The 14,116-nt window shown below is 46.8% G+C and overlaps 1 protein-coding gene across 4 annotated transcripts in view; it reads right to left on the minus strand.

Moving 5' to 3' along the window:
- Slc60a1 (solute carrier family 60 member 1) overlaps nt 1–14,116 on the minus strand; it is a 47,540-nt gene that overhangs the window by 13,900 nt on the left and 19,524 nt on the right. For 3 of the 4 annotated variants that reach the window (XM_076941145.1, XM_034513208.3, XM_076941146.1), the window contains exons 7-9: nt 13,874–14,021; nt 9,776–9,846; nt 8,176–8,296 (exon numbers count right to left, since the gene is read on the minus strand). In XM_076941145.1, the coding sequence (XP_076797260.1) occupies nt 8,176–8,296; nt 9,776–9,846; nt 13,874–14,021 (340 nt within the window). Of the gene's footprint in view, nt 1–4,377; nt 6,520–8,175; nt 8,297–9,775; nt 9,847–13,873; nt 14,022–14,116 lie in introns of those variants that run through there. The other variant, XM_034513210.2, reaches the window with a different exon arrangement.

Below are 14,116 nucleotides of genomic sequence, written 5' to 3' on the forward strand. Positions count from 1 at the left end.
GTGTGTGCATGGCAATCAGGGGACAGCTTTTGGGAATCAGTGTCTGTCTTATGTCACATGTGTCCTGGGGATCAGACTCAGGTCAAAGGCTTGGTGGCGTCTCCTTTATTCTCTGGGCCATCTTTTTTTTTTTTTTTTTTTTTTTTTTTAAGATTTATTTATTTTTATTTATATGAGTACACTGTAGCTGTCTTCAGACACACCAGAAGAGGGCATCAGATCCCATTACAGATGGTTGTGAGCCACCATGTGGTTGCTGCGAATTAAACTCAGGACCTCTGGAAGAGCAGCCAGTGCTCTTAACAACCACTGAGCGAGCCATCTTCCCAACCCCTCTCTGGGCAATCTCGCTGGCCCTGAAATGTGTGTGTTTCAGTGTGTGTGTGTGTGTGTGTGTGTGTGTGTGTGTGTGTGTGTGTGTGTGTGTGTGTATGTTTGTATGTTGTAAAATTTTGACACTTTGCAAATGTTCTAATGAGATGTGTTCACTGCAGCCTTTGGGATGAGCACTCACTGCTTATTTTAACTCTGGCACCCCTTTTGGTTTTCAGACAGGGTTTCATGTAGCTTTGGCTGCTCTGGACCTTGTTAGCCTTGCGGTCCTCCTGCCTCAGCCTCCTGAGTGCTAGTAACAGTTGTGTACCACAGTGCTTGGCCTCCCTAGCCCCCTTTCTTTGGCGAGCTTATGAGAAGAAAATTGGAGACTGTAGGGATGATATTTAGGAAACGGTGCCCGGGGGCACCAGCGAGATGCCAGCATGGGGGATGGCTCTGCCAATCCCCCACGCTGCATTCACAAAGCTCAGCTGAACCCCAGACAATATCTTCCATCCTTGAAGTACCTGGTAGAAATGAGACTCTTAAAGCTTAATGATTATCTAAAGGATTTATATATTAAGAATGCTCAATCAATAAGATGCCCACACAATTAGAGTTGTTACCCGATATCTAACCTTTTGATAGAAGTTGCTACCCAAGATAGTTTTCGACCCATCTGTGGTTCTCCATGGCCGATAGCCTCCTTCTTCTCCCCTCCTCTTCCTCTATTTCTCCCCTTCCCTTCCTCTCTTTCTCTTCCAGCTCCACCTCCTCTCCTGCTGCCTAATCACCGAGCTCCTCTGCAAATACAATGTAGCAGAATAAGTATCCTGCTACAGGAGACCAGTTAGTTTATCAGTGAAATTAAGCCTTTTTAGAATTGGCTTGGAACATGATGGAGGAAGTGGGCCTAATGGGTGGCCTGATCACAGAGAGCAGGTTCATTCCAGATGAAAGGACCAAGAGCAGACCAGATGGCCGGTGCACAAAACACAGGCACTGGGCGTGTCTCTTCAGGCAGTGCTTGACCATTGGCACCGACCAAGGGTTCTCCAGGGAATCTGCTCAGATGCATTACCTAGTGGTACACTAAGCTCAGACGATCTGAGAAGTACTCTCTTGCTTCTTGCATTTTAGAATACCCAAAGCTCCAGGGTCCTTCGGGAAAAAGCCCGAGTAAGCCACCATTTCGGCCTTTCCAACTGTTGGCACTAGTTTGGCAAAGTGTGCTGGCTGCAGGTACCATTTCCTCTGTGTTTTATAGAGGCATCTAATGGCAAACACCCCCGGGCTGGGACTCTTCCAGCTTTATTAGGTGGGAGACAGTGCTTGAGAGTCCCAGGTCACACACTGATCATCACAGTGCACCTGCCACTGTAGGGATCATGTAGTGACTTCATCGGGAGTCACTCAGAAATACGGTGGTCTGTCATAGTGGAAGACTGACACAGAAGTAAGGAACCTCACCAGCCGTGGAGGTTCCTGGCAGATGCTGGCCATGGTACTGGATGGTATGTGTGTTGATCCCATGTGTTTTGAACACACTGGTCATTTATCCAAGTCCCTCTCCAATCTGGCCCAGTGTGTGTTCAGTCCTGTTAACCCCTCACAAGCACTGACATCTCCTTGAGATGCTCTTTCCATACCTTCCAGGAAGCCACTTTGTCTCCTTATACGGTCCCTACCTCTGGCTTCTGATTTTTACTGCATTCCTTCTTTTCCTAACCCTCTAGGTTTTGAAGAACCCCTAGGCTCAATCTCTCAGTCCCTACAACCACTAACTAGGTGATCTCATGCCTTGTCTGTGAACACTGTAAGTTACGTAACTTCTCTTTGAGCTCTAGCTACCAAGTCTAGTAGCAGACTTGGTATCCAAGATAGCATTGTAAACTGATATGCAGAACTGTTTTTAAAAAGACATGGCCTCAGGCTTGGAAGATGGCTCAGTGGTTAAGAACACTGACTGCTCTTCCAGAGGTCCTGAGTTCAATTCCCAGCAACCATATGGTGGCTCATAACCATCTGTAATGGCATCTGATACCCTCTTCTGGTGTGTCTGAAGACAGCTACAGTGTACTCGGGTGACCCGCTCCCCCAAAGAGGTCACAACCCATAGGTTGGGAATGGCTGCTCTTCCCAGAGATAGGAGGCCAAGACAGAAGAATCTACCAGAAGAGAGCTTGGCTTGTGCAGCAGCAAAGAACCCTTCTCAGACAAGATGGAAAGGCAGGGACCAACACCTCAAGTTGTCCACGGACCTCCACAGGCATGGTATAGCATGTATGAATTATATAAACCTTAGTTTACATCACATGTTCTTTCCCATAATGCATCTGATCTTCATCATACATTTGTGCAATGATGCACAGTCATGGTGGTAAATAAGGATTTTTTCCCCTAAGACTTCATGTGTAAAGCATAGTTTTCTTTATTGTATATGTACTCCAAACCAGTCCAGGCTGGTTGAGCCCACTGTTCCAGATCCCAAGGTGTTCCAGGATGTGTTTGACTACAGAAAGGGAGTTACTAAGGATTGCTAGGGAGCTCCAGGTCAGAGTTATCAGTTACTTTATTTAGGGAGGGGTGTGTAGCTTGACGTTTGGCAAAGTCTCAGCTTGTTAAGTACCGTATGTATAGCCAAGTGGAGTCTTCCCTGTGCTTGCCTGCCTCAAAATGGCCTCACACCCTGGTATAGGTCAGATAGATGCCTTCGGCTTGAAACTGATACTTTTTTCTCACACTCAATCCATCAGCAAAGTCTGTCAGACCTTCCAATAATTCACCCTCGCCATTTCCTCTGCTTCCAACATGGCCCAAGTCACTGTCATCTCTTCAGCCAATCTCAGTCCCACCATCTTCAAACAGCCAGAGTGACGGTTTTAAATGTGTGAACCACACCACGTGATGGTCTGTGATGAGCTCATGTCCCCCAGGAAAACCTACATTCTTACCCTGGTTATGTGATCTGGGCCCAGCTACAATGCCTCCCTACTTCTTGCCACTGTCTGCCTGCTTTGCACTTGGTCCAGGCCATCCTGCCAGCTGTTCCTCAGATTCTATGAAACATTCCAGTTCAAGTCCCTTCCCCTTGCTGTAGCCTCTACCTGGCAGGAATATTTCTGGGTACCCACCTGCCTGGCTTGCTCCTGTGTAGCACATGATTTCTTGGTAAGCTAGCCCGAGCATCTTCTGCCATTCCCACGCCCACCCCTGCTTCTTCTTTACAGTATCCCATCATCCTATAACATATTTACTTGCTGTTTCTATGGCTTTGACCTTGAAGTCTGTGAGGCAAGGACTTCTCATTCACTGCTGAAACAGCACCTGAACATGCAGCACCTCTGCTTTGAACATGGTGGGTGCTTGGCCTTTTTCTTTTTTTAATGGATAAATGTAATCTCTGTAAGAAACTCGCGAGCTGAGGATATAACTCAGTGGGTAGCTCACTACCGCGCCCCCCCCCCCCCCCCCCCCCGTGTACTCTAAATTTGATCCCTAGATGCACATAAACTGGCTGTGGTGATATATGCCTGTAATCCTAGCACTTGGGGTATGGAAATAGGAAAATCAGGAGTTCAAGGTGATTTGAACTACATAGCAAGATCTAGTCTATCTTGGGCAAAAAGATAAAACAAGTGAATAACAACAACAAAACAAATGAACCCCCTTAAGTGACTGTGCCTTAGGGGGCAAGGTGTGCTGGTGGCTTAGATTCCCATGTCTGCAGAAGGAATCTGGGAACAGGAAGACATCACAAAACTCTGAAGTGACATCTTGAGAGATGGCTTAGTGCTGAGTCTTACCTAGAATGTGTGAGACCCCAGGTACCATCCCTAGCCCTGCCCCAAATCCCAAACGTGCACATACATACATACATACATACATACATACATATGCAGTTGTCATGTGTGTATCATGTATCAGGGTGTATGTGTGCATGTTAGTGTGTGCATGCACATCATGTGAACCTATAAGAGAGACCTACCTCTGGGGAGTATTAGGCCATTTGCTCTTCAGTATAAAGGGTCACTTGCCCTTCAAGATGGAGAACACACCTACTAGGTTTAAAATATTTTATTTTAGGAAAGTATTAGATTCATTTTTAATTTATTTTCTATATTAACACATCAATCATCACCAATGTAGGTATAACCAGTGATTCTTCTTTCTAGATCTGTATAAAAAGGATGTTTTCTTGAAAAAAAAAAAAAAAACTACAAGAAAAATACAACCACTTTCTCTTTGCCCTGGTCAGTCACCATAGTTAGATTGCCCAGTTAGATTTTAATTTGGCAGTATGAGGTACTTTTAAAAGTATTTATAAATATAGTTAAAAGGATTTGCTTAGGCCATTGGCGTTTCAACGTTAAATTTGTTTGACTTAAAGTTTATACCAAATGTAGATGACTTCTAAGCTGCTTATGAGGCTTTAGAAGTAATAAAATAAAAACATGAACATTTGAAGGCAGTTCCCATATAGGGCATGAAGCAGATGCTCCACACACTCTTAATTCTCTCAGAGTTCCTGTGAGGTAGGGTGCTTTTAGAAATGCCACCATACTGGTAAAAACAAGCAAGTCTGGAGATGTTTGGGGGACAGGCAGGCATCTGGGGTCACAGCTAGAAGGCCAATACCTGGTCCATCTCTACTCTGCTGGTGTCTAGTGTGTGAACTAACAGCCCTTGGGACCATGATCCACTTACTTTCACATGAATACATGTATGTGCACAGAGACTGCACGGATAAACTTGATGATTGTAACAACATTTGTCCCTTCCAGAAGTCTCTGTGACAGCCATGTCGGTGTTGCCAGAAGCCTTGTACCCATCCCCGTCCAGGCTGGTGAGCCTGTCTTCTTGTTTTCTCTGTATTACTGACCTACGTTCTGTATAGAAGTGGACACTCCTGACATACACTGATTTCTGCATCCTGACACTGCTCTTTGTACACTGCATGGCTTGAATTATTCAGGAGTCCTAGATTCATATAGGGAAAAAAAGGACCTTGACACAGTATAAAATTTTCATCTATAAAAGGTATAAAATTCCAAATGAGCTATTTTTTAAAATGCTTCTGTACCTTGAGGATCTCAATAAAGAGCAATAGGCTATCAGTTTCCTTCTCCCTGTGCTCTCTGAACCACTTAGCACTGCTCGTTAGATGCTGGGAACCCCGTCTGTTCCCAGGGGTACAATTGTTCCCATTTCTGGGCCATGGCTGACCTTGGACTACCAGCGGGCTGTCACTGAGAGCTGAGGGGAGGAGCCCAGCAGTATTCTGTCACAGAAATGTCACCACCTTGGTGCCATGGCCACTCCTGGGTAGCTTTTAAGCTGCTTCTGAGGCTCAGGATCATCTGTCATGTAAAATTAGAAAGTGACGTTTTGACGTATAGTTACAAGTTATTTTTTAAGCTGGGCGGTGGCAGCACACACCTTTAATCCCAGCACTTGGGAGGCAGAGGCAGGCAGATTTCTGTGAGTTTGAGGCTAGCCTGGTATACACAGTGAGTTGTTCCAGAACAGCTGGGACTACACAGAGAAATGTCATCTCAAAATAATAATAATAATTTAAGTCTTAGTCATGGCTACTAGCTCTCAAAATGAAAATTTAACAGTCAGCTTTCTAAAGCTTGTCTGAGTTAGCCTGGTGCAACACTGAACTAGGGTCTCAAAGCAAGATTCAACATTTCCCTTGTTGTCTTAGGACACAAATAAACTGATTTCTGCAGGATGGATGTGAGGGTCTTGGGACCATGGGTAAGTGAAGAACACATAAATCTTTTTTTAACATGCCAGAGGATTTTGATTAATTTAAAATATATCTACACCTAGCAATGATTAGTGACTTATGATTTTAGCGTGTTTTTCAAACCTCAACTAAAAAGTGATCTCAAACCCAGAGTTTAGCCCATGCGTGGGGTGGTGTGTGGAGAGGTGTGAAGACTGTCTTTCATCCTCCCTTCCGGTTGTCAAGGACAAGTCCGAGCTAGAGAGGAAGATAACTAAAGTGTCAGGCAGGTGCTGGATTTGTCCAGGGAAGACTCAGGGAAGGAAGACACAAACAAGGCGGCAGAGAAGCCTCCTGTGCGACCCTGGCTTCCTGTGTCAGTCTGGTCACCCTGTTGCTCAGGACCTGAGCTCTTCACCTCTGGTAGCGGTCAGAGTTCTCCACACCAAGGGCTTTGTCTTGGGTAGGAACTAGGAAAGAAAACATGAACAGTACCGTAGCAAATGTGGGTGGCCCAGCTTCCTCCTCACAGCTCACTCGTGAGAACAAGCAAGCTTTATGTTTCTCTGCTGTTCTGGCGCTCACTGGGGCACATGCGCACCCACAATCTCACAGGTACACTTGCGTGCCCACACACATGTGTGCGTGCATTACACACACACACACACACACACACACACACACACACACACAGGGCACTGTGGGAAAGTCAGATCAAGATCAAGTTCTGGTGACGTGCTAATAGAGACAGTTAAGACTAGTGTCTAGGGCTGGGGAAAAAACCTATTTGTCTCCCATAAGAAAGGAACATGGGAACTGTTAGTCATTTTATATTCACAATCATCATCATCATCATCATCATCATCATCATCATCATCATCATCTCTTCCTCCTTTTCTTCTTCCTCTTCTTCAAGGGCACAGTCTTTATTGGGATATTTATTATGTGTGTCTACTGGAGGAGCATGCATGCCACAGTCAGTATTCTTGTGGAAGTCAGAGGACAGCTTACAAGAGTTAAGTTCTCTCCTTCCACCATGTGAGTCACAGGGAGTGAACTCAGTCTTGATGGGATCTGTATCACCCTTACATGCTGAACCATCTTGACTGTATATATTAAGTGATGCTCTCCATAGAGGGATTGACTAGTCAAAAGCTACCACCTGCCATCTCAGAGGCTGTCCTGGGAGGCCGTGTGGCCCCTCTCTTGCTGAACCTCTGTACTCAATTTTTGGTTTTTGTTGTGTTGTGTTTTTTGTTGATTGAGATAGTTGTGTTTTTTGTTGAGATAGAGTCTCACTGGGAACCCTGTCTGACCTAGAACTCACTCAGTAGACCAGGCTTGCCTGGAACTCACAGAGATCCACTTGCCTTTGTCTCTCTAGTACTGGGATCAAAGGCAAGCGCCACCACTTCCGGCTATGCACTTAGTCTTTAAAGTGAACGTGGCTACAGAGAGAGAGGGGCTGTGGGCAGTTCTTCCATCTTTCTGAGTTATTCTGTTTATGCAGAGGCAGCACTGGCTTAGCGTGGGTACCTTTTGCTAAGAACAGCCTGATGCATGGCTGTTGTCACTAGGCAAGGGACTTGCATAGTTACAAAAATAGCCTTGGTACTACCCTGGCCTGGGGTCTCCAGGATGGAGACTATCCTTAGGAGTGTCTCTGTCCTGAAGGAACTCTTTCCTGATATTTGCCCCTCACCCCCACCCCAAGAAATCCTTTTCGAAGAAGCGATTTGGACAAGAATCAAAACCCCAAACTGTAAGAAAGGGGCTAGTTAGGCCACTGGGCCACGCTCCAGCCAGGGAGGCAGGCTCTGCCCTCTCACACGCTCAGATTTTGGCACTAGGGTTCACTGTAAAGGGATTACAGGAAGACAGGTTCACTGTCCGTGCCCCTCTGCTAATGGAGAAGCTGTGAGTCAGCCTGTTCACCCTCTGTTGCCTTCAGACTCCAGTGAACAATCACAGGGAAATCAGGAAAAGGGGAAAGGGAAGCCGTAGGAAAATAAACACTTCCTTGCATTTCATTTGGAGCAGAACAGTGCTTCCGATGGTTAGGATCACATTCTTTCCCCTCCCTGCTCTGTTTCCCCCTTCTGTGTAGAAACAAATTTTCTTCTTACCTGATGAGAGTTCAGGGTGTATCCTGTGGAAAAACAGGAGCAAGATGTAGAAGATAAAAGCCAGGCAGCCAAAGATCACACCACAGACCAGGAAACTGTAACTGCCCTGGGCCTGAAAGATCTGCCAGAGAGGAACACAGCAGCCATTAAAATCCCACCTGACAGTGTATGGGGAAAATGGCTGCCTTGGGCCCTTGTCGGTTTCTCAGTGAAGTTGGGGTCATCCTACCAGACACAGAAAGGTGGGGGAGGTCTCCCCAAAGTTACAAATCTAGGGAAGACATAAATCCTGCTGTAAAGCCATGGTTGGACCTATATTTCATACACTCTTTTCAGCCCCATGTTTCAAAACTTCTTGGAAGACACCATAATGATCATTGACATTTCAAACATGAGATGTTTCTATACCTATAAGCCTAACTGGAACTCTGGAGAAGGTGTGTGTGTATGTGTGTATGTGTGTATGTGTGTTTGAGTGTGTATGTATGTGAGTGCATGTATGAGTGTGTGTATGAGAGTGTGTATAGTGTATGTGTGTGTGTATGTCATGTGTATCATCTTTTAGCTTCTTATTATGAAATTTAGAATACGTCAAAGTAGCAAATAGAACTTTTTATAGGTCACCAACTTAAGAAATCACACCACGTGGCTCACACACCTTTAATTGGCAGATCTCTGAGTGAGTTACAGGACAGCCAGGGGGCTGCACAGAGGAACCCTGTCTTTAAAAAAAAAAATAAGAGAAAGAAAGAGCAAAAGAAAGAAAGAAAGAAAGAAAGAAAGAAAGAAAGAAAGGAAGGAAGGAAGCAAGGAAGGAAGGAAGGAAGGAAGGAAGGAACAAAGAGCACACCACATCAGACCCCAGACATAGCATTTCAATGCAGAGGACATCCAGAATGTAATCCCTCCTCTCCATCAGTCTGGAAGGGAGAAAAAGGAGGTTCCAGTGGCTATGAGGGCCTTGGGGGTGGGGAGTGGACTATATAACACAAGCTCTGCTTCATTGCTGGCTGTTACTGAAAGCCAGCTGACCTAGGGCAAGCTGCTAAGTTTATTTATGTCTCAGGATCCTGCACTGTGAAAAAACTGGCATCTGTGTTACGGTAATCAAGCAAAGTAATGTTGGTTTTAATTTCTGATTTCCTGGGAAACAAATGTAACACAGACACATTGAAGGAAAGCTAAGGAGTGGTCAGGGCAGGCGCTGGATACGAATGGGGTCCTGGGTAGCACTGCTACAGACTGGTGGGAGACATGGACCTGGGAGGGATGGATTAGGAACATTGCCGGCAGCCGGGCACACTAACTAGGCTTTGAGAGCTAACGGCATTCCCATGGGGGCCCCCTGGCCCCAGGCCCAGACAGCCTTGTTTGCTTTGGATTCATGCATTTGGTCATTAAGGTCTCCACATCCCACATTCAGAGACCTGGCTTTTGAGTCTGGCTAGCTTAGAAAGGGAAAGAGCTAGCCCCAGCCTGGAGGGTTCCAGCAGGCTATGCAGAACTCAGGAAGTGACAGCTTGGACTTAAAAGTGCTAGCTGTATCTTCTCACCTGCTTTGAGGAGTACTCCCCAACCACCCCCAGAGGACCCCACCTACCAAGCCGACCAGCATCTGCAGGACCATCTCGCCAATTCCTGCCCCAGTCACCAGTACTGTGGTCGCACAACCTAGCCAAATGAGAAGGGAAGGTTGAGTGAGAGCAAGCTGAGGATGCAGAAGTGAGCTATCAGAATACAGAGCACTCTGGGATGCCTCTGGAAGGTGTAATGGACCACCATGGTGTAGGGCATGTGAGACGCGTTGTTACCAGACACGCATAAGATTGGCAAGGTTGAATGAGCTCCAACCCTGGGAATCTCAGCTGAGAACAGGAGTGGAGCCTTTCCCTACCTGCCTCTACCTGCTCTGGAACGTGTAACCATGACACTCTACTGAGGACCACGGGCGCTGAGTCACGTAGCATAAACACCTGGAGTTCTCCATGGTAATGAAGTATCTAGATAAGCCCAGAGCGTTCAGCCAATGAGCTTCCTTTCCTGGGCATTCCTTCCCAAAAAGGGTATTTAATCCCTGGCTCACCCTGAATAAAGTGTATGCATTCACATCCACCATCAAATAAAGCAGTGTGAACAAGCAAGGATTCTTCATTAAAGATCTCCGAGTGGAAGGCCTTAAAGAGCACCGCCTAAATTCCAGAGGAAAGCTTTCTCTCTTCCTGTGCCTTCCCACTCTGAATCAGCCCTGGTCCCCCAGTGCTGGCTCTGCCTTCCCCTTTCTGCCCGGTGCTCGGATGCCCTGAGGAGAAGCATGAAGCAGGGAGCCCCGTTCTTGACTCCTAGTGGTATGCTGGCAGCACCCAGGAGACTGGGAACCACAGCATTCATCCCAGAATCCTCTGTTTCTCCTGCTGGTCTGTTGAAAGAAAGCACAGACTGTGGATTACTGATTTTAGACTTTGTTCTGCCTTCTTCTGGCAGAGCCAATGGTGTTCTGGGTATCCCAGTGAAGAAGCAGGGTGTGGTATGACACTGTGGGTTCCTAAGACACCTTGGATTTTGACCTGTGACTACTTTGGGACTGTTTCTATTCTACTGTTCATATGTCTCTTGTTCTCAAACCTTCAATCATTCATAGTTATACAGCCTGGCAATCAGAACTCTTCTCAGTCTGACCACAGCCTGCTATTCCAGAAAGATCTCCTGAGATCTTCAGAGCTTAGCATCAGATATGGAATCTAAGGCTAGTTATAACACCCTTTGCTATTTGCCCTTTGACATGTCTTGTGGCTTCTCTAGAGTGCTGACCCAGGACAGTACTTCAGGACAAGTTTAAATGCTTTATGTGCTTTGCAGGGTCACACTGCTGGCTCCTGAGCTACCTAAGGTTCGGCCAGGATAAACTGTGATCACAGCCTGTGTCATGGCCTGTCTCTGATTGGTCCATTACCTGCCTGCTGAAGATTCTCCTTCCACTAGTTTATGTGTTGTGTCTGAGTTTAGATTTCCTTTGGAAGCATCTTCCATAGTCCCTACACCTGGGATGGCAGCTTCTCCTCAAGCCCCAACTGTCCCTGTTTCCCGCACAGTCTGACCCCGATACCCAATGGCCTTCCTTCTCCACCAGACAATATTCCAGAAGGGTTACTGGCCCCCATAGTTCTCTGGTACATGCTTACATACCAGAGCTTATCAGTAGTACTGTGGCCAAGGCTGGCACATCTGCTGAGGGCTTTATTTCCTTCCAGATCTTTCTGTTTCCCTCAAGCCAATCCTGTCCTGCCTGCTTGTGCCTTGTCCCTTTCTCTGGCACATCCTCAGCAGCTCTCCCTTTCCCATTCTTTCTCATTCCAGAGCAGTTCATATCTGATCAGATTTCTAGATTGAACACTGCCCACTCCCATCTCTGAATTCCAACGGCTCCTGTCTGTTCTGTGCATTGTTTTGAAACATCCGGAGATCCTTCTGTACATCAGGGATAGTGCCATAAACTTAGCGGTAGGGAGGCCTGCGAGCTGCCAGGGATGCCAGTCAATCGAGAGCTTTAGATTTTCTCCCACATAGAGCATTCCTACAGGATCAGCATTTGGTTTGAGGTTGTTTCTGTAGTTCTGGGGAGCAAAACCAGAGCCTTCCACATGCAAGGCAAGTGCTCTGCCGTTGAGGTACAACCCAGCCCAACTGAAGTAGGCAGCTGCCACCTCCTCTATCTCTCCTTCTCCTCCTCCTCCTTCACCTTCCTTCTTCTTTCTCCTTGTCCTTCTTTTTTTGAGATTAAGTCTCACTATGTAGCCCTGGCTGGCCTAGAATTCATAGAGATGTGCCTGCTTCTGCCCCCAAATGTTAGTATTACAGGTGTAAGCCACCATGTAACAAAAGAGAAAACCAAGGCTCTGGGGCTGGAGAGATGGCTCAGCGGTTAAGAGCACTGATCTTCCAAAGATCATGAATTCAATTCCCAGCAACCACATGGTGGCTCACAACCATCCGTGATGAGATCTGATGCCCTCTTCTGGGGTGTCTGGGGACAGCTACAGAGTACTCATCTAAATAAAGTAAATAAATCTTTTTTAAAAAGGAAAGAAAACAGAGGCTCAATGAGAAGAGATGATGTCACTTGAGGTCATATAGGACTGATGTGTTTATGATGACCTCAAAGCTTACCCTCTTTGTCCCTTTCTGGGACTGTGTTGGAGAGGACATACCCTAGGTACAGAAGCTGTGAGATGGGTCATATAGCAGGGACAGGCCTGAGTCAGTGGAGCATGAAGATCAGATACTTCCTGGAAGCACATGGATGGGGTAGGGGGACAGTTGGAGGCAGTCCAGACCAGGTGTGGCTATGGCCAAATCACGACTGCTCAAAGTAATCTCTGTGTCATCAAGGAACTCCAAGTAGTTAGTGTGGCTAGACTGTAGCTCCGAGAGGCTCCCTAGCCAGCTGTGCTTCAGAAGACCCTCTGCAGCAGCATAGAGAGTGACCTTGTGATATCCTCACACTTAGATGCTGTTAGAACAGGCTACCTCTCCACTCAGAGGAGCCTGGGTCCAGGGTGTAGTATGGAATTACAGGGGGGCCATAATACTGAGCCAGTGAGTCAGACAAGACTGAAGGGAATCAAGACGAGTCCAGACCTACGAAAGCAGATGAGGGGACTGGATATTGGACAGTCCAGCACTATTAAATATGCCAAGCAAGTAAATTATGAGAAAGGCTGCCTCTAAGTCCAGACCATGGGAAGTGACAGGAAGATGGAGCTGAGTGGTCGTCCAGCAGAACTTGCCAAACTGGAACATCAGCTCATCTCTCAAAACTGACATGAGGGGGCAGAAGAGATGGCACAGTGGTTAAGAGCACTGGCTGCTCTTCCAGAGGACCTGAGTTCAATTCCCAGCAACCACATGGTGGCTAACACTCATTTACAATGGGATCTGATGCCCTTTTCTAATGTGTCTGAAAACAGCTACAGTGTATCCATATACATAAAATAAATCTTAACAAAAAAACTGACACAGGACCCTGTTTCCTCACTTAATTGACTCTCCTGAGAGTCTGAGTACATTGACCCCCCCCCCCAGGAGTTGCCTCCCCTGCTGCCAGGATGAGCTGGGGAAAGGGACGATGTCTCCTGGGCATGTCCCCTGTTCTTCATGATGTTTTCAGTAGCACACAGATGTATGCTGACACTGGCTGATGCTGTTTCTGCCCTCACTTCCATCATGGCCAGGGCTGCTCCTGAATCACAGGTCAAAAGAGTTTTCCCTGATTTGAGATGTATCTCAGGCAGGTGTTGAACCCACTTAGAGGATACGGAAGCTGGAAACTAGAAGACACTTGATACTTGGACTCATTTTACCACAGAATTGTTTTTCTTCTAAGTTACAGACCAGACATCATGACAGCCAACATGTCAGTCCTAGACCTATAAACAGTACCGTGCCATCATGAAGAGGAAAGAAAATGGATAAGGAAGCCACAAGGCTTCCCTGATGCCTGCAAGGGCACATGCAAGGACACACAAGCCATGCACAGGACATCCATGACCAAACATGGCTGTTCCCACCCGTGCCAGGGAGTGTTTTGATTCTCCTGGTAAAGAGAAAGCCCAGGACCGGAATACTACAGCACGCTGGGGTCAGGAGAGGAGGTACCCACCAGCGGCAGGAAGCATGCTCCTGTGTTTCCTCTGCCGCTTACCTTTATACTGGAGGGTGTCCTCGGTGTAGGCCAGCATACTGGGGAAGGTGCTACTCAGAAACAGCCCCAGGCTTGCAGTCCCCACAAACAGGAAGATGACATTGTAGGAGAAGATAAGCAGCATCAGGTATGTCACCACCACTCCCACCTGTCACAGCAGAGGCAGAGGCAATTAGAGAGGGCACAAGGCTGGGGCATCTCAGAGAAAGGGAAAGAACACTCAGGCAGGGGCATCCTCACTGG

Source organism: Arvicanthis niloticus, chromosome 10, assembly GCF_011762505.2.
Source record: "Arvicanthis niloticus isolate mArvNil1 chromosome 10, mArvNil1.pat.X, whole genome shotgun sequence".
NCBI classification, from domain to species: Eukaryota; Metazoa; Chordata; class Mammalia; order Rodentia; family Muridae; genus Arvicanthis; species Arvicanthis niloticus.